We start from the raw sequence: 23,015 nt of genomic DNA, 5'->3' as shown, positions 1-23,015 counted from the left end.
GCCCAGTACTGGAATGCACTCCCACTTGAGCTCAGAATAGATCAGTCCCACTATAGCTTCAGAAGCAACACTCTTAACTGGCTACGTTCTAACGACCACTATGACAAATGAGTGCATCAGCATAGAACTGGCAACAGATTGATCCCTGAATAAGCATCCACTGCATTGTATCTTGACCTTACTATTATGTATGTACGTATTTTTACCTTTACCTGTCTTACCTGTAACTAAGCTTTAAGTATTCTTTGTATGCTGTGCGCCCAGTTACCTAAGGGTTTGTTGCGCCCTATAAATTAATAAACAAATAAACACAAGTGAATGCCTTTTCAGGCTTAATGGGTATTGCTTTTTCCTATGGAAAAACGTGTGCGTGAGTGTGTGTGTGTGTATATGGGATACATTACTCACCGTAATCTTATTTCTGATGCTTGTATCTGCTTAGATTCACATGCTGTGCATAGGCCGACATCTAGTGGAGGCTGCAGAGTATTACAGTTTGTTTTTCGAAACTCGAAAATGGGAGTCGACACAGGGAATGCCAGTAATACTATCCCTAGTGTGACGTCCACTGTACCCATGATCCCTCACACGTCTAGGACCCTCAGATTGTATTTATTCTCACATGAGGTAGCATGAGGAGTAGCGCGAGTACAGATAATCCAAGCAAATAGATAGATAAGACTACAAGCATCCATGTGCCTTCTCTCAGAGGGGAGGAAGGGTGGGTCGCATGTGAATCTGTTGTGAATGTGGATGTGAGAAGGGTCATGAGCAAATAAATGTCTCAGAACCGCTTGTCCCACTTGATTATCTGTCTTGGAATGGGTGACAATGCAGTAGTGCTGAGTAAAGGTGTGAATAGAGCTCCAAGTAGCTGCTTTGCAAATGGTGTCAAGGGGTACATTTGCAATGAAAGCCAGAGTGGCTCCAATGCCTCTTGTAGAGTGGGCTCTTGTCGCGAAAGGCAACTTTTTTCAGAAAGGGAGTAACACAGCTGGATACAGTTAACAATCCACTTAGAGATGGCACCTTTAGAGACGCGTTCTCCCTCTTTGCCTGTAGCTACGGAGACAAACAGTTGGTCTGTTTTCCTTAGCGGTCTGGTCTTGTTTACATAGTATAGGACCGCCCTATGCACATCTAGAGTGTGTAGTTTCACGTAAGCCGAGCTTTGTGGGTCTTGGAAGAAAGCCGGAAGCTCGATGGACTGGTTCACGTGGAATTTAGAAATAAACTTAGGTGAGAACCTAGGATGTGTACGTAAAGCCAGCTTATCTTTATGAACAGTAAAGAAAGGATCCTGCACTGATGGGGAATGAATTTCACTGACCCTTCTTATCGATGTAATTGCTACTAAGAAGACTGTCTTATAAGTCAGGTGTTTGAGACTGCTTTTATGCATGGGCTTGAATGGGGGGACCATGAGTTTAGCTAGCACCACGTTAAGGTCCCAGCCTGGTGGTGGGTTTCAAATTGGAGGGTGAAGTCTCTTTACTCCTTCCATGAAGGCTTTAACCACTGGTACTTTCCACCACGACACCTTGGTATGGGAGGTGGTGTATGCTGACAGAGCTGCCAGGTGTACCTTTAGTGAGTTAAAATCCAACCCTGCGTCCAGCAGGTGGAGCATGTATGTGACAATTGTGGAAGGAGTGCAATCAACAGGGTTGATTTGCTTATTCTGGCACCAGATAACAAATCTTCTCCATTTGTCAAAGTAGCAGTGCCTCGTGTTTGGCTTCCTAGACTCTCTTAGGATGTCCATACATCTCTGCAGCAATTTGAGATGTTCAAACTCTATGACTTCAGGAGCCATGCTGCCAGGTTCATTGAGTTGGGTTGAGGATGCACTTTCTGACCCTGGTGATGGGACAGTAGGTTGTACCAGCCCAGGAGTTTGATGGGTTCGCACACCGCCAGTCTGCGGAAGTGTGGGAACCACGGTTGTCTCGCCCACATGGCAGCAACTAGGACGAGGCCATCAATTCTCTGTTCATCTTGTTGACCACCTTCCTGATGAGAGGTGTTGGTGGAAAAGCGTACGCAAACATCCCTGACCAGTTCATCCACAGGGCGTTCCCCTGGGAGTCTGGTTGGGGGAACCTGGATGCGATCATGGGTACTGTGTTTTCGCTTGTGGCGAATAGGTCTATAGTGGGGAAACCCCACTGAGAGAAGATATCTTCTACGATTTCTCTGTGTAGACACCATTCGTGTTCCTTTGGGAGGGGATCTCTGCTCAAAGCGTCCGCCAGAGAATTGAGATCCCCTGGAACATGTTGAGATGACAGGAAGACGTTCCGTCTGAGTGCCCATATCCACATTTTCTGGGCAAGCTTGGACAGATTTGGCGAACTAGTCCCTCCTTGCTTGTTCAGGTAAAACATGGCTGTAGTGCTGTCCGTCCGGATCTACACTGACAGGTTCAACAGGTAGGGCTTAAACGCTTGAAGCGCTCTGAATACTGCCAGAAGCTCTAGCAGGTTGATATGATTCTTGGCCACTGAGTGAGACCAGACACCCTGAGCTGTGTGGTGGAGATGGTGAGCTCCCCACCCTGACAGGCATGCGTCCATTGTGACTACCGCCTGTATTTCGGGATCGTAAAAGGGTTTCCCCTTGGACATATTTTCTCTTGTCCACCAGTGAAGACTTTGTGTTGGCGAAACAACCACTAGATCGTCCCACTGACCACTTGCCTGAGACCACTGTTTCGCCAACCATTCTTGCATGGGACACATGAGCAGGTGCGCGTGGGTGACCAGGTAAATACATGACGCCATCATACCCAGCAAACGCATTGCTTTGCGTACCGTTATCTGGCGACCGGCCTGATATTGAGGAATTTGAAGCAGTATATTCCGAATTCTTTCCTCTGATGGAAAGGCCAACCCCTCTTGTGTGTTTAGGACAGCTCCTAGGAACTGTTTGGGGGCACTTGGCACCAGACTTGACTTTTTCTCGTTTATGGAGAAACCTAATTCGAAGAGGAGGTTGATCGTTCTTTGAATGTTTGTTCTGCAAATTACTGGGGTCTCCCCCGTGATGAGCCAGTCGTCCAGATAAGGGTACACTGGGATTGCCTCCCTGCGTAGGTGTGCCGCCACCACCGCCAGTACCTTGGTGAATACCCTTGGAGCCGAGGCTATCCTGAAGGGCAGTACCTTGAACTGGTAGTGCTGACTGTCCACCTTGAAACTCAAGTATCTTTGTGCGCTGGGAACATGGAAATATGAAAATAAGCATCTTTCATGTCCAATGTTGCCATGTAATCCCCCTTTGAGAGGGGGATTACCTCTTGGAGAGTAATCATGCAACATTTTTGGGGCTTGACATACTTGTTTGCAGGCCTCAAGTCCAATACTGGGCGCATTGTCAAATCTTTTTTTGGCACAAGGAAGTAAGTTGAATAAATACCCTTGGTTACCTGGTGTCCCGGGACGAGTTCTATCGCGTCCTTTGCTAGAAGATTGGCGATCTCTTCGAGGAGGATCTTCTGGGTCTAATGAGTGTACTTTTTGACGTGGCGGGGACGCTCTAACAGTTCTATGCAGTATCCTGTGGACAGCACCCAACCGTCTGATGTGATCCCTTCCCAAGCTTGGGTGAAGTTGGTAATGCGTCCCCCTACTGGGGATGCGTGAGAAGGGACCCTGAACGGAACGTCACTGTTTTGGTGGAGGCGTGCCGCCGCCTCTACTGGGGCTGCCTCTACCTTTACAACGTCCTCTTTTATTACCCCTGCCATAACCTTGGGTAGACTGCTGGTTGTTGTTCCATGGTGTACCCTGCCCCTGGGAATAGTTAGACCCTCTATAGGAATTTTGTCCGCGTGGGCGACGAAAACTGCCATTCCTTCTTTGATTCGGGGGTTTGTTGGTTAACTGGCCTAGGGATTTGAGAGTCTCATACTCATCCTTGGCATTTTTTTAGGGTGTCCTCTACTGCCTTCCCAAACAGTAGATCTGTCTCCACCGGCTTGTCTATTAATGATGCTTGTGTTTCGGGTTTGAACCCAGATTGGCGTAACCAAGCCTGTCTTTTGATAACAGTGCTTTCCTTTTATCAATCTGCCGGCGTTATCCGCGGCATCAAAGGTTGCCTTTAAGATGCAACCGGACACGGCTCTTCCCTCCGACGCAACCCATGCCAATTGGCCTTTTAAGGGTTCTGGGGCAGAGTCTATGAGTGCCGCGACTTCCTCCCACTGGTGGCAGTTGTAGCTCGCCAGTAGGATGGTGGAGTAGGCGATCCTTGCCTGGTAGGCGGAAGTGGAGGCTACTTTCCTACCCAAGCCATAAATCTTCTTGCTCTCCTTGTTCGGACGATGACAGGGGTGTTCCCGCCCTCTTTCGTGTGTTCGTTACTACCAGGGAGTCCGGTTTCAGTTGCCCCCTTATGTACAGCGGGTCTGATTGGGCTGCCCTGAAAAGTTTCTCTATCCTGGGGTTTACCGCCCTGGTGAGGTTGGGATTTACAAGGGAAGGGTCTTATCCTCCTTTGTATCGATTTAAGGATAGGGATGGCCTGGGCAAAAGGTCTCCTTTCTCCCACTAATTCTTCGGCAAAGTTCCTCTCTTCCTGTGCTCCCTGGGTGTCAATGTGGAAGTGTTCTGCTGCTTTGGACAGAACTTCATTCAGGGGAGGTTGGTTGTCGACCGGGGAGTCGGTAACCGGGGGATCTTTGTCTACTGGGGAATCTACCCTGTAGGTTTCTGGGTCGTCCTCTTCCTCCTCATGGTCCTCGTCATCCCCATAGTAGCCAGTCCCAGTTTGGTCTCCCAACGTGCCCAAATCTGGATCCTCAATAAAGGGTGGATCATCATATTGAGAGTATGTTTGTAAACAGAAAGGGTCCGAAGACCGTGTTGGAGCTTAAACCCGGGACTTCTTACTTGGGGGTATCGGGTCCCTAGAGCCTGAGGGTGATGCCCCGTCAGGGGTATATGAGAGGAAGTGCTCAAGATTCCTGGCATAGAAGTCTGCCAAGGAAGACATCCTAGACATGAATCTGTCTATGTCGTCACTAGACCACTCCTTAGAGCTGGGAATAACTCTTTCATGGGAGAGTTTCCCCGTTTTATGCCGACTGGACATATGGGTTTGTGCAGGAGTCTTTAAAATGACAGAAGACAGAGACTTGTCTGTATGTTTCTGTGGAGTGGAAGACTGAGATCTGTCTGACTGCTTCTGAAGTGTAGAAGAAGTTAAGGAATGCTTCTTCTGTTTTCCCACCTCCCCGTGGGTGGAAGTGTGTTTGCCCTGCTTTTTAGCACCTTTGGAGCTTTCCGACATCTGGCGTCGAGCTTCGGGGGTGGTGTCCCTATCTCTAGAGTGTGGAGGTTGGGACTCGGGAACAGCCGTCGAGCGGTCTGCTGACGCCGACTCCCGGAGTGCGGGCTGGGGCTAGAGGTTGGCTTCATCTTCTGACGATCGAACCTGTTACCTTAGCGAGCGAGGCACTTTTGGCAACAGTGGATGGCTGCCTGGAGTCATGCGGCGATCTAGACCGAGAACACCCAGAGGACAACGATTCGGTGGACCAGTCTCTGTGTGCCTATTTCCGAGAACTCGACGTGCGCGTCGAGTATCGGTGGGACTTTGTGTGTTTGGTGGAAGTGCTGTGGGTAGCGCTCGTGTCGCCAGGGGTTTTCCCCATAGCCGCCTTGTCGGACGACTTTCCGAGGTCGGGGATTTGCGCTTGGCTGTCTCTCGACTCCACGTTGCCCTCGCTGTCCGAAAGCACCGTGTCGCTGCCATCGCGGAAGGTGCCCTCCGCTGCCATGGCCTCTTGACGCCTGGCGTGGTGGGCCCAACGCTTGATCGAACGGTCCTTTAGTGTTTTAGGTTTAAACCTACTACACGCTCTGCAGTTCGCCTCAGGGTGGTCCCTCGGCAAGCAGAGGTTGCACGTGGCGTGTCTGTCAACCCAAGGGTACTTGCGGTTCCAATTGGGGCAAAATTGGAAAGGGGCACCCTCCATACGCACCTTGTGGCAGCGGGCTAGTGTGTAGGAATATATATGAAAATATATGTGAGTGAAGAGTATGTACCACCCCCCACTCTCCCTACTTGTAGGGCAGAGGCCTTCCAAGGCCTGGGCCGAGGCCAGAGGCCTTCCGAGGCTCCAATCTGTCGTGCAGCTGTCGACAGTTGATTTTCCTCTCCGTTTCCGGCGTCGAGTGTCGAAGTTCGGTGTCTCGACGTTGGAGTGGAGAAATGGTGAAATATTAAGATATTTGTAAGAATTATGGCTATGGCCAGGGAACTCCACGGGGTGCTTCTGACCAGTATGGTGGGAAAAAAAATCTGAGGGTCCTAGACGCGTAAGGGATCATGGGTACAGTGGACGTCACACTAGGGATAGTATTACTGGCACGCCCTGTGTGGAGGCCCATTTTCGAGTTTCGAAAAACTAATACTCCGCAGCTTCCACTAGATGTCGGCCTATGCACAGCATGTGATCTAAGCAGATTCCACAAGCCTCAGAAATATATATATTGTGAAGGCATCATGAAGTAAGACAGACAAAAGGTTCAAGATTGGTTCTCATAAGGCTTTATTAACTTAAAATTAGGATGCAGTATTGCCTAACTTCCCCTATGCTAAGCTGGGATTTCCCTACCTAAAGAAAAACTAAGGGTAGTCTTTCAGGAAGCCCGAATCAAAGGTCTGTCTGTGCCCAAAACCTATACTTGCCCTCACAACTAACTATATACAATGTGTAGGGATGTCAGCAGCAAAATAAATAGTGTTCAAAGTAAAGTTCCAAGCTTCTTCCAGTTCAAAAAGTCTTGGGGTTACCTTCGCCAAGAGTTAAAATCATCCAGCTTTTTAAAACACAGTTCCTGGGGTCACTTCCCCGAACCTTTTGTCATCAATGCCTTTCACGAGTTTACATAAATTGGTCCGTTTCTTCATTTCAAAATCACTTAAGAAATTGTTGCAAAACATAAGCTTCTGTGTACTTTCATTGATTCTTTCCAAAAAGGGGCCTTTGGTCTAGGCACAGTTGTCGGACCACACGGCCCACCCAAAGGTCATGCAACCGATACCCCTATGCACTTTGGTACACTTTCTGTATTCTTCCGATTCTCGCCAAAACCAGGTTTCCTCTTAACTAATAGTTCTTTGACCTCCTGTAGCTTTGGCCAATACATAATTTCTCATTGCATACCCTTCTTGATATTCTTGTGGCTTTGCCACCACTTGTGTCTCACACAATTCATCCCATGATATCTGCTATTTGCATCACCTTGCTTCCACTTCATTCACAAGTGTTCATAACTTGCTTCTGTTCTGTGTGGCATTCAAAAGTGCTAACAATGGCTTTCAGTTTGTTCGATATTCAAAATTACTTGTTTCAGCTTTCAAAAGTACTAATAACAATTTTCAGTTTGTTTGGAATTCAAACGTGCTTGTTTCCAGGCCCACGGAGCGCCCTGTTAGGAGCGTTTCCCTGGTTTCACTCACCGGTTGCATGCAGCAGCTCCCTCTGGTTTCTCCGCTCTGCTTTCTGGCTACTATTCGCTCCGCTCCTCTCCTCTCCTCTCCGGTGGTTGCCATAATGAGCAGCGCTCGCTCTCCTGGAGTACTGTGGTGAATAGCTCCGCTCTTCCCCCAGCGGCAGCTACACAGAGCACCACTCGCTCTCTTGGGAGTCCTGCGGTGACCAGAGGGCTTTGGGGCCCGCAGCTATTGCTGCGTGCAACAGACAGGGAGGGCAGCAGGATTTCTAGACCCTTTCATGGCCAGCCTTGGCCCCGGCATCTCTCGCTCACCCCTGCTTAGCATGCCTATCTGCAAAAGTGTCCTTCCTCCGCCAAGACCTCCGCAACCTAGCATTGAGGGTGGGAGAGACGGAACAAAGAATTTCAAACACAGAAGACACAGTTCGACAGATGGAGAAGCAACTGGCTGCAATCACCAAAAAGGTTGGCAACTCTAATACAGAGCAGGGGATAGCGAGGGACGGGCGCGCCAGAACAATCTATGGATTTTCTGAATCCCCGGAAAAGAGGAGGGCTCCAGTGTTGAACTCTTTCACGAAGACTGGCTCACCCACCTCTTTGCCCTCAGGAAAGTCTCCAAGTACTTTTCAATTGAGCGTGCGCACAGGATCCCTACAGGACGCCCCGTCCTTGGTGCACCACCACGGACAATTATCACATGGCTCCTGAACTTCCGTGATAGGGACACCATTCTCCAGATGACCCACGCCACCAGCCCCGTGACCTACAACCGATACTACATTGGGTTTTACCCAGACTACACTAAAGAGGTACAGAAGGCCAGGCAATCCTTTGACGCCGTCAGAAAGAAATTGCAGTCGTTGTCAATCAAATACACGCTGTTCGTTCTGGCGCTGCTGAACGTCCACCATGAAGGAGCCAAACACCTGTTCTATACAACCAAAGAGGCATGGGAATGGCTGGAGACCCAGATCCGCAACGATCAACGAAAGGATCAGCAGGGCGGAAACCAAGGACAGACCGATCACCACCTAAATTTCCCTTGGACCGGGAACCGCAGGAGTCGCAGCGCCCTGGGGAGAGAAGCACAGGGAATGGGTGAACACATCGACAATACGGCCCGTGCGCTGCAACGGACCAATTGACCAATGGGGTTTGGCATAGGCGGCCGCTGCCTAATGAGGAGAGCTTCGCTATCGCAGTCAGGTTAAACGCCCCATAGGGGTTCGCTTTCAAGTTTTGCGCCCAGTTGGTGCTTGGTTTGGGCTACAGGTGCTTCTAGTTGGGGGAGGTGGGTGGGGGTGGAGTACGGGGTGGGAGCAAAGGAAGATAATTTTCACAAAGGTCTTTGATGTGAGCAAAGGGGGGGTTGGTTTACCCATATGGGCGGTTATGACAGGTTGCAGCAAACAGAAGGGGAATGGGCTGAAAGGAAAGAACATTGGACAACAACCCCACTCACACCAATGGCGCACGATAGCCAGTTAACCCTACTCACACGGAACGTTAACGGGTTGGGCTCCAGGGTGAAAAAGTGGCTAGTACTCCAATGCCTGAAAAGGCACTCACCCGATATCGCTCTCCTTAACGAGACACACCTTATAGGCATGGACTGTAAGTTCTTTAGGAGATCCAACTATGCAACCACCTTTCATGCAGGGTTTTCCAATGGATCACGGGGCACCATGATCCTTATACATAAACGGGTTCCGTTCCAGCTGATAGGGCTCCATACTGACCAGAGGGGGTGGTTTGCGGTTTTAACCAGTGACATTGGGAGGGTCTCCTGGGGGATTGTGGCAGTGTACGCCCCCCCTTCCACTCACGCTCGAACTCCTTAACTACCTCCAGGAGGCGAGGATGGGGAATCAGGCAGATAAATGGGTAATGGGGAGGGAGGGGTGAGATTTCAATGAGGTGATGGATGTGCTCATGGATAGAACTCACATAGGTAACAGGCACCCCAACGCCCCAAACCAAGTTTAAAGGCTGTGGAGGAGTTTCTTACCTCGGGGATGCTAAAATCTAAAGATGTGATGATCACGACCCAGGAAGCTTTTAAGAACATGGCGCTAGACAATGCCAGATTGCTCATTGGAACATGCGCAGTCAGTTCTATGCCACTGGGGACAAAGCCGGCAAGACCCTATGGGATATTATGGACCGCATGGGGATTGGGCCAAATTATACGTTCTGAGTCAAAATACTGTATAATGCCCCTGAAGCGGTGGTGAGGGTGAATAGGATCTCCTCCAGACCTTTCTCGCTGGGCAGGGGAACCAGACAGGGGTGTCCCTTCTCCCCCCCTCCTATTTACATTGGCCATAGAGCCTCTTGCAATTGGGCTCTGGAAGTCCCGCGGGTGGTCTGAGTTTGTGTGGCCTTGGGGGTAACAAGGGGGGGGGGAGAACGGGTCTCACTCTATGACAAACAGCACTTTAAGATGGTGGCCGTGGAGGTAAGACGTGCGTGAGCAGCGCTCCGTCTCCCCTCCCATGCTTCGACAGAAAGCACAAACTAGCGCAAACTCTCGCTTTCGCTTCCCAGGAGATACAATAGGTCTTAGGAGTAGCAGAGACGAGGCCGGATCCGGATCGGCTGGAGCGCGGAGTGCCGCAGCGGAGGCTGCACCAGCGAGACGCCGCCCTGACAGAGGGAAGGCCGGCTGTGCCGAAGATCCCAGACAGGGAGACCCCACAGCAGGAGAAAAACAGGCCAACACAGGCGAGGTCCCCGAAAACAGAGGAAGGAGCCGACACGCGCCCACAACAGGACACAGTACCCAGAGAGCAATCTTCAGCGGGCCCCGGAGCGGCATCAGAGGACCATGGTAAGAGGTCCTGAGGACGGGACGAGCCGTCAGAAGACACGGCACTGGCAGCTGGAGAGGGACGCCGCTCCGGAGAGCCCATGGGCGAATAACAGCAGGGCGGGAGAAGGTAAACCCACGAGGGGCCTCAGATACAATGAACGCTGAACGGGGGAGATATTGGCAGACCCAGAGCAGGTGGTGCCCCCCCCCTCTGGATGTTAATCAGAGAGGAGAGACACCGCTGGGGAGGAAAGGCCTGACACGCAGCAGGGGGAAGTGGATCCAACAGAAGCCACGTAATGGCCCGGGAATTAGCAAACGGGGGTAGGCGAACTCCCACGGGAGGCTCAGAAGAGGACAGTGACTAAGAAGCAAGAGAGCCACAAGAGAAAAAAACAGGGCCCTCCAGACGGCGACAACAGCGGAAAGGCCGCAAGACAGAGGGAGAGGAGGAGGGGTTTGTTCCGACATTGAGAGATGTGCACAGCCACGGCTGGTAAAGCCTCCCCCCCCCCAACTCATTAGACAGCCCCCCCACGGTCTAGAAACCCACAAGAAGCAAGGGCTAGGGATACAAGGCCCAAAGGGACAGTGGGCGAACGGAACCACCACACGCAGCAGCAATCGGAGACTGGATACGATACGGCATAACTCAAAACCCAAGGGCCCCTTCTGCCCGAGCAGGAACATACCGAGGGGGGAGTTGAGGTCTACACTGCACCTCCCTAATAGGAGAGACAAAAAGGAGAAACTACAGGGCAGCAGGACGTGAGAACCATAAGGATATCCCACGGCCTTGACCCCCGAACAGAGCAGGCTTACAACCAGTGCCGGCGACTGGCGCCGCTTGGACAATTCACACATCGGGGAGACACAGGAAGAAGCAGAAGGCAGGAAAGCAACACAAGAGAGGCACTAATGTCAAAATATAGGGGGAAGCAAAACCAACCACTCCCACAGACCCTGCAAGCAAAGCAAGATCAGAATCTGGTTCACCTTTGGGGAGTCGACAAAGGGCTCCCGGAGAGAGGGAAAGCGCACAAAGGACAAAAAACAGAGACAGATACGGAGCCCCCTCCAGAAGACATGGTCACAAAAGAGGACATGAAGGCCTATTCGGGGAGTTTCAGGCACAATTTATGGCCACAATGAATGCACAGTTCGAGTCAATGAAAAGCAAAGCCCGCCTGCGGGATAGGTGGGAGATGGTGGTGGGCCCTTTGGAATCTGAAGAATCGGTGGAGGCATGGATGTTTCCGCGAGAAATCGGCATAGACACCACACTCGGGCATATACAATACACAAAAATCTTGCACCAAACCTACCACTGCCGGGCATTGATGAAGAAATGGGGGTGGTGGATGATGCAGAATGACTGGGATGCCACAGGACGGAGGGCACCTTCTTCCACATGATATGGGAATGTGAGGTCATACAAGATTTCTGGCGTAAATGTATCACTGAAATCAGTGGGGTTCTAGACTCGCCGGCCCAACTGGAACCCAAGGTAGCACTGCTGGGGAATTGGGGTGAAGGGGACTACACACAATAAGAGAAAACGTTCCTTGCCTGAGCAATGGGACAGGTTAAGAGACTCATAGCTGCCATGTGGGGGGCACCAGAGGGACCGACCCTAAGTCGATGGACCAATGAAATGGACAGATGTGTGTCCCTGGAGAAACGCATATATAAAGCCAGGGGCTGCCCGGGGAAATTCTCGAAGGTATGGGGTAAATGGACCTGGAAGGGTAGTGGTCATTGGTACTGGGGCCCTTGCAAATTTGAAGCAGTTTCTAAAATCTCCCCCACTATGCAGAGTGGAAGAAGCTGTGGTGAAAGGAACATGTGTTGGGACCAGCATTGGTGTGACTTCCTTGGGAGTCACTGAGCAAGAAATCTGTGGCGCAGCTTGTGGGAAGATGTGACAGGGAATCTGAAAGAAAACTAACAAAAACATTGGCTCTCGTACTCTTAGTTTTCCACATCACCCAATGGATTGTGGGTCCTCATCCTGTAGAATTTTCTGTCTGACAGACATGTTGTAGGATACTCTGCTATGAAATCATTCATGTGGTGAGGGCAGGTATAAATAAAAGCAGTAAGCCAGACAGGCAATATGTATGCATTTTAAATATGAATTAATGTTACTTAGGAAAGATTATTGTATATTCTTAAATTGTTCAAAGATTCTTCTCATGGAAGGACATATTCTGTTCCGATAATGACGAAATAACACCTCAAGGAACTAGAAAAATTACATCAAAAAATAAGTTAGCAAGTGGTGGGAGCAGCACTCTATACAAAATCACATCGATGTAGGAAGGATACCATGAGGACTACGGATATTGACAATCCCGTCCTATGAAGAACAAGCTCCTGAGCCGTTGAAAGAATGGGGCATGGCCACCAATGGCTGCTCCACTATTTTCTTGAAATTATTGGTCAAATATGCTAGTGGTGACTGCGAGAAGATATTGCTGGAGATGGCAAAAATGGAAGACAAATTGAAACTTATACCGGAGAGGGAGGCAGCCAAAAAATTTAAGCTGAATATGGAGAAGATTCTTTTGAATCATGAAGACAAGATCAAGGCTCTGAAACAGAGAAAGTCTCTACGAGACAAGGAGGATGAGACAGGACAGGTTTACACATTTGCCTGCAGATTTGATCAACTACGTCTAACTGCCATGAGTAAACCAATGGGACAAGCGCAAGACAATGAGAGCATGCTCGGTGACAATCCTTCCACATCTGAGGTCTGATGTCACAGGAAACGAGAATGAGGAATCTAGCATAAGTTTACATTTTTAGGCGAAATGCGGCTATTAAGCCAAGATGGCAGATTGCAATAACAGGGATGGGGAGGAAATGCAGCACGTGCTCGAGGAGAGGCAGCAGAAAGAAACGAGGAGGGGGCAGAGGGGCAGGAAACGCGACAAACTATACACCAGCCAGATTGCTACACTCTGGAAAGTAGATACCTCCAAGGAAAGAATGAGAAATCAGATGAAGATAATTTATCGGATCATATTCTTACTGAAGACCAACAAAAGGTTTTGCATCTAGGCCTCATTTTTTGCCCCACTGCACATTATGATTATGTGCAGACACGTATAGACTGATCATTTTATACGGAAACTCAGATTACTAAAGGTTTTTGCTACCAATACCTACACTAGATCTATCAAACCGACTGCTATGGGCAAGACAGACATCATCATTGCGGAATTGGATGCTTTATCCACTTTAGTGGGCTTGGAGGAAGGCGATATAGCTGCTACTAATGAGCCACTTGATTTAGAAGCTTTGGACATTTCAACAAGATTTTAGTTTGTCCAATCTGTAGCAATCTATATCGAGGTGTAATCCTACTGTTCCTTCAGGAAGCAATATAGAGGTCTTTCAAAGGTTGGTCATATTGGATCCCAAACACATTCATAAGAATATCAAAAGATGTCCTCTTGAGAACATGTCATTGGCCAACAAAACTGCACTTCAAGAACTACACAATATACCCAATTGCATAATTAAACCGGCCTATAAAGAACACAATATGGTTATGAATAGAAGCGACTATGTGAAAGAAGCATACAAACAACTAAACGATTTACAGTGCTATGAAAGGATCAGTTCTAATCTCAAAGAACTGGAAATGAAGGTGATGGTGCTCATAAAGGGATGGGAACATAAAGAAATCCTTGAGGAAGAAAATTGCAGAGTTCTCTTCACTTTCAACTCCATCACGCTCACTATTTACTTTCTCCCCAAAACCCATAAAAACATGACCAAACTTCCCAACAGACCGATGGTCACTCTTTCTGGTTCCCTTTTGGGAAATATGTCCAAATACATTGATGAAACATTGTTCCTGTTTGTCTCTTCTCTCCCTTTGTATGTGCGTGACACTACTGATTTGCTCTCCCATATTGATGAAATACCGTGGGAAAGTTGCTACATACTGTCCACCATGGATGTGGTGTCCCATTATACTTCCATAGAACACACTTTTGGCAAAAAGGCATGCAAACACTGTTTGAATACCCGGTCCCTTCAATATTTGCAACATATGGCTATGATCATGGAGATGCTAGATCTGTGTTTGACAAACAACATATATATGTTCAACAATGAATAATTTCGACAGCTGCAGTGTACTGCGATGGGGACGCCATTCGTGCCTTCCTATGCCAATCTAACTATGGGTTTTTGGGAGAAAACCAGTGTTTGGACAGAACAAAACTAAGCCAGAACAGAAAACATCATATTATGACTTTGGTTTGTTGATGACCTGTTCATCATTTGGAAAGGCACAGAAAAAGATTGGTTGCACTTTGTGAAGGTACTAAATGATAATGATCATAATCTTAGATTTACTGAGACACAAGCTATACTGGTCTTACATATCTGGATGTTAACCTACAAGTTGTGGACCAACAATTGACAACCGAGTTACACAGGAAACCTACAGGGTCGGATGCCCCACTACATGTCTTGAGGCATCCTAAGAATCTTCTATGGAGCGTCCCCTACAGTGAATTCATCCGTCTCCATAGAAATTGCTCCACTTTGGAGGTTTTTGACAAGGAAAGCATCATAACTGCTTGGGGGTTTCAAGAACAAGGCTATCCCAAACAAATCATTAAACAAGCATACATCAAGGCACGCCTATGTGACTGATTGAGTCTTCTTACAGCTTCCAAGTGTCAACTATAGATCCAATTCAGAGAAACCGGTGACACGACTCATACTTACGTTCAGTACTGAGGCACAGTCTATCAGTCATATACTCACGGGACATTGGAAGGTGTTATTGGCGGATGCTGATTTGTCGAGTAGATTAAATGCTAACCCTGATATTAGTTTTAGGCGTATCTGTTCCGTCAGCAGCTACATGAAACCCGTCAAGCAGTTGGATACTCAAATGTGATAAAAAGATCAGAGAAAGGGATTCTCCAAGTGCACCAGATGCAGTATGTGCAAACGTGCTCTACATTGTTGTTCTTACACACATCTGGTTTTGGGACAGAGTATTCCAATACCCGACAAGATCACATGTGATTCTGACTGTGTGGTGTAGGCACATGTAAAAAAATGGTAAGTCGGGTGCACTAAGTTTAAGTTAAAAGTTCGTATACAGCAACTTGTCAGAGCTATTACTAAGAATGTTATGAATTACACCATGGCCAAACATTTTTCTGACTTTCATAAAGGGACTTTGGAAGGTTTTGGCTTCTTTGGTATACGCAGGATAGAAGTTGGCCAACGAGGTGGGGACAGAGAGCGGACGCTTAGACAACAGGAAACACGCTGCATTTTGGACTTGGAGAGTAAAAATCCCAACAGACATAACAGACGAGGAGCTATATACATTATAGGACAATGATGACCATAATTGGAGTAATATTGTTGTACCAGCATTTGCAATATTGTTTTCTTGTGTACTATTCTAATGTGCTTGGCCCAGGACTAGTTTTCATCTTGGGATGGCGCACCCAAATAATATTCTAATGGTTAGATACTCCTTTCTCTTTCTTTCTTTCTTCTTTTTTCTTTCTTTTTTCTGGGAATTTACCCTGAGCTTTATATGGACTGTATTAGAAGGGGCTGTTCATTTGTTCTATTTCACTTTTTCATTACGGTAAAGGTTACATCTAGACATTGTCTATTTGGGATGGGTTGTGAACAAAAACTTTTTTTGTTAAACTTTTTTTGTTAAACTTGATAACTTTGGTATGGGAACGGGAGAGGTTTCACCTTTTTTGGTTTTTTGTTCTCTTCTTTTTGTCTTCTTCTTTGTCACATTGGTTGAATTATATTGATTATATATATTTCTGGTATTCGAGTTTATTTCATTTCAACACAACTTTTTTGTTGGATATTCTTTCTCTTTCTTTCTATTCACCTTGGGTGTTAGTGATAGGAGTCATTTTGCTGGACATTATATAGGAACACTGATGGGGTTGCTAATTTTGGTCGACACATTGCTACAGTTTATAGTATGTGCATTAGCACATTGCTACATTGTTTGATATTACAGCAAAGTATGGGTGGGATTGTAAACTCAAATGAGCAGAGAATTGCCTTTGCATTAGCACTTTATTTCATTGCTCTCTGTTGCACAGCACTATGCACTTTAGACCTTGGTTTTCTAAATACAGTGGAGAGCTGAGACATGAATGGTTCGAACTTGTAATATGGAATGTATGTTCAATCATGCACTTTGCAGTGGCACATTGCCAGAATATGAACACTTGCACTTTATTGTATTGCGTGATATTGTACATGAGTTTGGATGAGTATTGTTAACTTGGACTGTGACATGTCACTTCTGGTCCAGTTATCATTGCATCTGCACTTTAACCTTATGCTCTTTGTTGCACAGCATTTTGCACTTTGAACTTGGATTACCAAGTTAATTTATTAGCTGTGATACTGGTGGCTTGAATCTGTAATGTGACACATGATGGCACTGTCTATTTTTGTATTGTCACAACATCTGCTTTTCATTTTGTTTTTCATTGTGCGACATTGCACATGAGCATGGACAAGGTTTGTCAAACGTGTACTGGGACATGCCATTTTGAGTCCTGCGGTTTTTGCATTTGCATCTTATTCTGCATTTTCTTGTCAGACTGTACCAAGTACTTTAAAACTTGGATGGCCAAGCTCAGTTGATAGCTGAGATACTAACAGCTTGAAACAGTTATACGATTTATAGTGTTATTGTTTACTCTGCATTGCCACTTTATTCGCTGTAATCTTATGCCGGGTAGCACCATGTATTATATCTTCATGGAAGCTGTTGGGATACCATGTCATCTTTAGTATTGCACTATGGACTTTAGATCTGTGTGTATGCAGGATGCACGTATCTTTCAATATCATACCGATTGTGATCGTCCGTACTGTTCATTGCGGAATGGTTTTTCAATCTGCATGCACAACATGAGTTAGAGGTTGAACCCTGCTATATGCACTCAGTTTTCTTTTTTGACTTTAGATTGAATTGTCCATTTAAATTCTTGGGTTTTATGTCTAATTGAGTAATGGTTGTTAGCATTTTATTGCTTATGGCAGCATACATATATACTATAGACACAAGTGCAGATATTGCAACAAGGCCAACAGCGTGTGCCACTTGACATCAGTCCTACCTATTATGTTGTCAGCTACTGTGTGACCAAGACTCCTCCTATAAGTATGCACCTGGGTTCACAGGCAGTTTATTGTAAACAAGTGACGTGCTAGTCGCGAAGCGCGTTATGCCGACCAAACTTTCGGTTTTGAATCTTTTAGGAAGGCCATATTTTGATGGTTTTTTAACATGTTTTTGATGCACCAATAAAGGTATTTTGCTGCTACTTGGACTCCGTTTCCTGGGTGAAATCATCGGCTCTTCATAGAGTGCAACTCGCCTTTCTGTTGCGTAAGCAGCAGTAATTGAACATATTTTGTTCTTTATGAACATGCCAGGATGGCAAAATGTAGTTTTAAAGGTTTTATTTTATGCTTGTGACTGGTCAGAGTCAAGAAATGCTTGCATAATACAAAACATTACTCCATCTCGGAAGAAAGGTGAGTAACTCTACTGTGATTCCGCAACCTGATTAATTACATCCTTTGGTCAATGGTATTTACCAGATATATTTTATGTGTGCACAAGCTGCATACAGCAACTCTTTCCATTTAAATAAATTGAAATTACGTGAAGGAAATTGATAGAGGCTGACTTCAGCTTCTTCACATACTGCCAACATTTTCTTCCTAAACACAGTAATTAATTTGTGACATTGTTTCTAAGGTAATGATTCAAAAGGTACCTTAGCAACAAACTGAGCTAAATCCACATGTTCTTATTGCCTTATTGCAAAAATCTTTATCGAATATGGATTGCACCTAAACATGCAAGTATGTAGGGAATTTATATAGCACCCACCTGAATAGAAAGCAATGGAGCACTATACAGTAGAGAGTGGAACATAGTGGAGTGTGGTGGGAATCGTATTGTAGGTCTATGGTCCTCAGTGAAGATTTCCATGGTAAGTGGGGTCTTCAGATCTTTCCTGAATAACAGGAGGGAGGGAGCCAGCCAGCCAGCCAGCTGGATGTGCACAGGAAGGTTGTTCCAGAGCATGGGAACATAGCAGGAGAATGCTTCTTTGCTGGTGGTCTTTTCGAAAGTCTTGTATTCCAGTCTGGAGAAATCTTGCCTCCTAGTGTTGCTTTGCCCTCCTGAGAAGTTGATTGTTTCAGCCAAGTATGACTGAGTCTTGGACATTAGAGCTATGTAGGGGCAACCAGTGTAATTTGTAAGAGTGGGGGAAACATGGTTGAATTTCATCAGTGCTGTGATGAGGCATGCTGCAGCATGCTGGATAGCTTTCACAGTGGCCAGAGTAATGGTTCGGGCACCTGCCAGGGGAGCATTTCCACCTTCCAGGTGGGAGAGCACCAGAGCCTGGACAACAGACCTTAAGTCTGAGGCGGGGATGAAGAATTTGATTAGGCACAGGAGTGAGAGTCGGTAACATGCAGTATGTGTCTTCTTGGCGATGTGTGCTTTGAAGTAGTGGTCGCAATCAATGGTGAAGCCGAGGGTCTTTGCACTAGGGACAAGCTGTGGTGAAATGCTGTCGAGATCCATCTGTGTTAACAGTTTTTGACTTGTGTATGTTTCATTATGCCCTAGAGAGGGGTGAACTCTGCGTTGATAAGGTGGAGTTTCAGGTAGGCACTTCACATCCAGGTTCGAATGGCAAAGAGCAGGTGTTTCAATTGGTAAATGTAATTGAGCTAGTCGACCTTCAGGTATAGCTATGTGCCATCAGCAGGTGTCCATCTGGGTGAGCTGGCGTCTGTTCGGTTGGTGTAAACCATTAAGTACTGAAATCAATCAAATGCAGTGAGTAGCACTTTGTAGTCAAGCATGTCGAATGCGGCAGAGAGGTCACACAGGTCGCCTTTGTCCATGATAAGGCGTGCCCTGAGGAGGACCTGGATTTTGAGGGTCTACACTGCATCTTGATTGCAAACCGGACTGGGATTCTCTAAGCAGTCTTCTCTATGATCCTGCCAATGAATAGGCGGGCGATGGGGTGGTAGTTTGCAAGGTGAAGTGTGGGCTTCTTTAGCAGTGGTAGGACCTGGACGGATTGAAATGCCTCCTAGGTGCCTTGCCTTAGTGAGGCATTGAAAGTGTGGGAGAGAGGAGCAAGTATTTACTGTGATGTTCCACAGGATGGAGGTTGGGGTGACATTGTCTTCATAGGAGGTGGACTTTACGACGCAAGGATGTTTCCAAGTTCTTCTAATGTTAGGTTTCGGAATTCTGACCATCCTGGGACATGGCGTGTTAGTATAAAAGTGGTGTCTGTGATGAGTAGGGTGTCATCAATGTTGCAACGGATCTGGTACCATTTGTTTGTGAGGAAAATATTGATTGCATTTCATCTCTCCGCAGATTCAGGTACATTGGGGGCTGATGCAGTGTTTTAAGTCCTTGAAGAGGGCTAAACTCTTGTTGGATGCTGTCTAGTAATGTTCTTTGGCTGAGGGATTAGGATTTTCATAGTGGTGAGATCATGGAGGTGGTGTTTTTCTTTACAGATCTTTTCTTGTTTGCAGCTGACACGTTTAATGTGGGTTTTCTTGTGTGTACCAGGGTGCGCATGGCTTGGCTTTGTTGGTTTGTAGTTTTAACAGTGCATGGATTGCTGGCAGATTAACTTAGATTGCAGATGGGGGATATGCTTATGTGCATGCAGGAGTTCTGGCCCTTGTCCATCCCCTGGCACCAACAGGACCAAATGGGTGATCTACAGGTTGAAGCGATGTCTCCGTCAGCGCTTGCTCAGGAATACTGAGGTGGATTTAAGGACCAGGAGAGGGGAGCAACACAGACTGAAGGAGAGGATGTAGGAAACATCAAAAGGCAAGAAAGAAATGGTGGGGAGGATAAATAAAAAATAAATCAGCCAAAAAACCGACAGGCAAGCACAAAGAAATGTTTAAAGTGGAATGATGGGAAGGTACCATGCAGAGGGAGGCTGGACACAGTAGCGGGGGTTAGGATTAAAGAGGGAAAAAAGCAACAACAAAAAGAGACCTGTATGCTCCATTCCCAATTATGGCTGAAGCAAAATTGGCGCAATATTAATAGGGTCAATTTCTTTGCACCGGTAGACACATTTCATGTTATTTAGTCCGTTGACTTCTCAACTATTCCTTACCTGTTTTAAGAAGTGGTATGGCAAATTCCAAAATGTACACGCAGAATTGAGGAAGGCTAAATTGCTGAAATTGCAGTTCCAGTATGTCTTCATTTTCAAGTATTGGCAGGTCTAGTCGGCCGGTATCTAGCAGTGACTGGGTGGATGACCTGGAGTTTAATGGCGTTTGAGAACTGCTTCCACTAATGAGAAAGTACAGAACATTTACGTAAAAAAAAAAGAAATCATCCATTTTTAAAGCAACACAGTCAAAGGCGTAATTGAGAAGTACGCCCATTGTCAAATCATAACAAATAGTCATGGAAGATTGCGTCAAATAAAACTAAATAGCACCACTGTTTATGTATTATTTTTTTCATTTGAAAGGCACCAAGCAACTATCACCCAACATGGACAACCACTGTTATCTATCTCAGAGAATATGTCACATAGCCAGAACTAAAACATGCAAGCATGAGGTTAAACAGATCTAGCAAACCGTAAAGAACCAAGCACACAATTGACTGGGATTCTGTCACAGATGGCACAGAAAACACTGAACCACAAGGACAGTCTAAAGGTTTGTATTCATCCCTCCCCAACCCAGGAGTCCGTAGCCGCCAGGTTACTGAGGGGTAACCCCTACTGTCTATTAGCTGTTCTTGGCTGCCGATGATTTCAACTCTAACCAAGTGTTAGTGTTCTGAGAGTTGGGAAGTTCTGTGCACTTGCTCAGCTGGATTTAGCCTTGTTCACTCACGCCCACGCTTACCTCTTCCCTTCGATCCTTACTGTCTAACCCTTCTTGTTACTCCACCCAACCCTCTTCTTTCCCTCCAATGTTTCACTCTTCCTGACTCTTGCCTTGCCTCCACTTTACTACTCCTCCTTCTCACTACACACTTGACACTACTGCTCCCCTCGTGCTACTACCACTCTCCTCCCACTACTATTACGCCTCTCCTGCCACCACTCCACCAGCCAGACTACACAAACACCCTACTTTCACTCTGATTCAACCACTTCGCAATCACTCTATAAACCAATTTTCTTTACTCACTGACCAAACGATCATGCCCATTCATGACCAAAGGCAATGCCAATTAACCAATCCACTAAAAATTTCATCCCTCTGCATACACCTCTCAAACTCTAACCAAACACAACCACAAGCCTACAACACAACAATCCGCACAAACTTCACTACACTGCAACAAGAAAAACCACACAGACTTGCACAACAGCACACGACGACTACCGACCGTAAAACACCCCAAGCCCTGCCAACTGAGTTACCGGGCTGAGGCCGCCAACAGCACATCACTGTTCTCTTGCACTTTTCCAGTTTATACCCCCGCTCCTTCCATTTTTCAGAGCCGCCAGAGGACCACTGCGGTGGCGATAGTGCACAGTACAAATATCCTTTAACATTAACATTCTGCAGAACTATTATCGCTCCTAAACCAATACCTCACCTGCTCCAACACTCTACTTCATACGCCATCACTCCTTACCTCCTGCTGGTCTCTTGAATGTTCTCCACCTCCACTGCTGATCTTTAAACATCCCTGCCTTCCGAGGGTGTGGCTATCTTTCCCTAACCAATCTGTTTCTCTTTCCCCACCATGGGTTGTTTATGTTAATAGGGAATGTTAAAAAATGGGTCTAGGTGCCGCCCACTTGTGCCTCAGCCACCTGACGAAAAAGGTGAAGTTTCAAGTTCTTATCTCGTAACAAGGGGCTTCCTCTCCCCACCAGTGTTGGTAAGTGCTTTATAGTCCCTGGTCATTAAGAGGATGAGGAGGGGTGTGGGGGTCCCTCGGTGGCATAGCCTAACGGGACCGCTCAGTCGCCATGTATGCTTTTGCGTCCTATCATCAGAGAGCAATAATTAACACTGTAAAATCATTGGTAGCAGTCATTTGAAGATACGACTACTTAATACAAGGTCTTTGTTGATGCACGCCCTGGATGTGGCCATGCATATAGCTCTTCATGATATTGATATTTGTGCACTTACAAAAACCTGGCGTCACTCTGCAGCTGGCCCTATGTTGGTGCTTGCTACCCCACCTGGCTACGATACTTTCTGCTAGGATAGATTGGAAGGAAAGGGAGGTGGGATCGCTTTCATTTTTAAAAGCACTTTGGATATTTGGAGGACAAACAGGCCGGATATTGAGGGTAGTGAACTATTACATATTAAAATAAGAACTAACTCCAAAACCACCTATAATCTGATTTTGGTTTTATAGACTGCCATCATCTATGCCAGGTTTCACAACTCAACTGTGTAATTTTATGCTCCCCATTCTTAAGCCCAACACTAAGGCCTTGGTTCAGGGAGATTTTTACTTCTGATTGGGCAATGAGAATGATCCACAAGCGAGACAGCTTGAGGAGGTGATGGCTGATCTGGGTTACAAACAACTTCTTAAAGTACCAACACATATTTAAAGGAATACCCTGGATTGGGTGTCTTTACACAGCAGTGATATTGTTGATCTGTCGATCTCTCCTTGC

General features: G+C 46.6%; 1 protein-coding gene across 1 annotated transcript in view; it reads right to left on the bottom strand.

The window, feature by feature from the left end:
- Positions 1-23,015, bottom strand: part of RTTN (rotatin) — a 2,784,523-nt gene that overhangs the window by 2,307,811 nt on the left and 453,697 nt on the right. The window contains exon 10 of the mRNA XM_069620779.1: positions 20,514-20,695. Within this exon, the coding sequence (XP_069476880.1) occupies positions 20,514-20,695 (182 nt within the window). The remainder of the gene's footprint in view (positions 1-20,513; positions 20,696-23,015) is intronic.

Source organism: Ambystoma mexicanum, chromosome 5q (assembly GCF_040938575.1).
Source record: "Ambystoma mexicanum isolate Mex_15411 chromosome 5q, UKY_AmexF1_1, whole genome shotgun sequence".
In the NCBI taxonomy this organism is placed as follows: domain Eukaryota; kingdom Metazoa; phylum Chordata; class Amphibia; order Caudata; family Ambystomatidae; genus Ambystoma; species Ambystoma mexicanum.
Note: the sequence above shows the minus strand (reverse complement) of the source record. Positions and strands in the feature narration are given on the sequence as shown.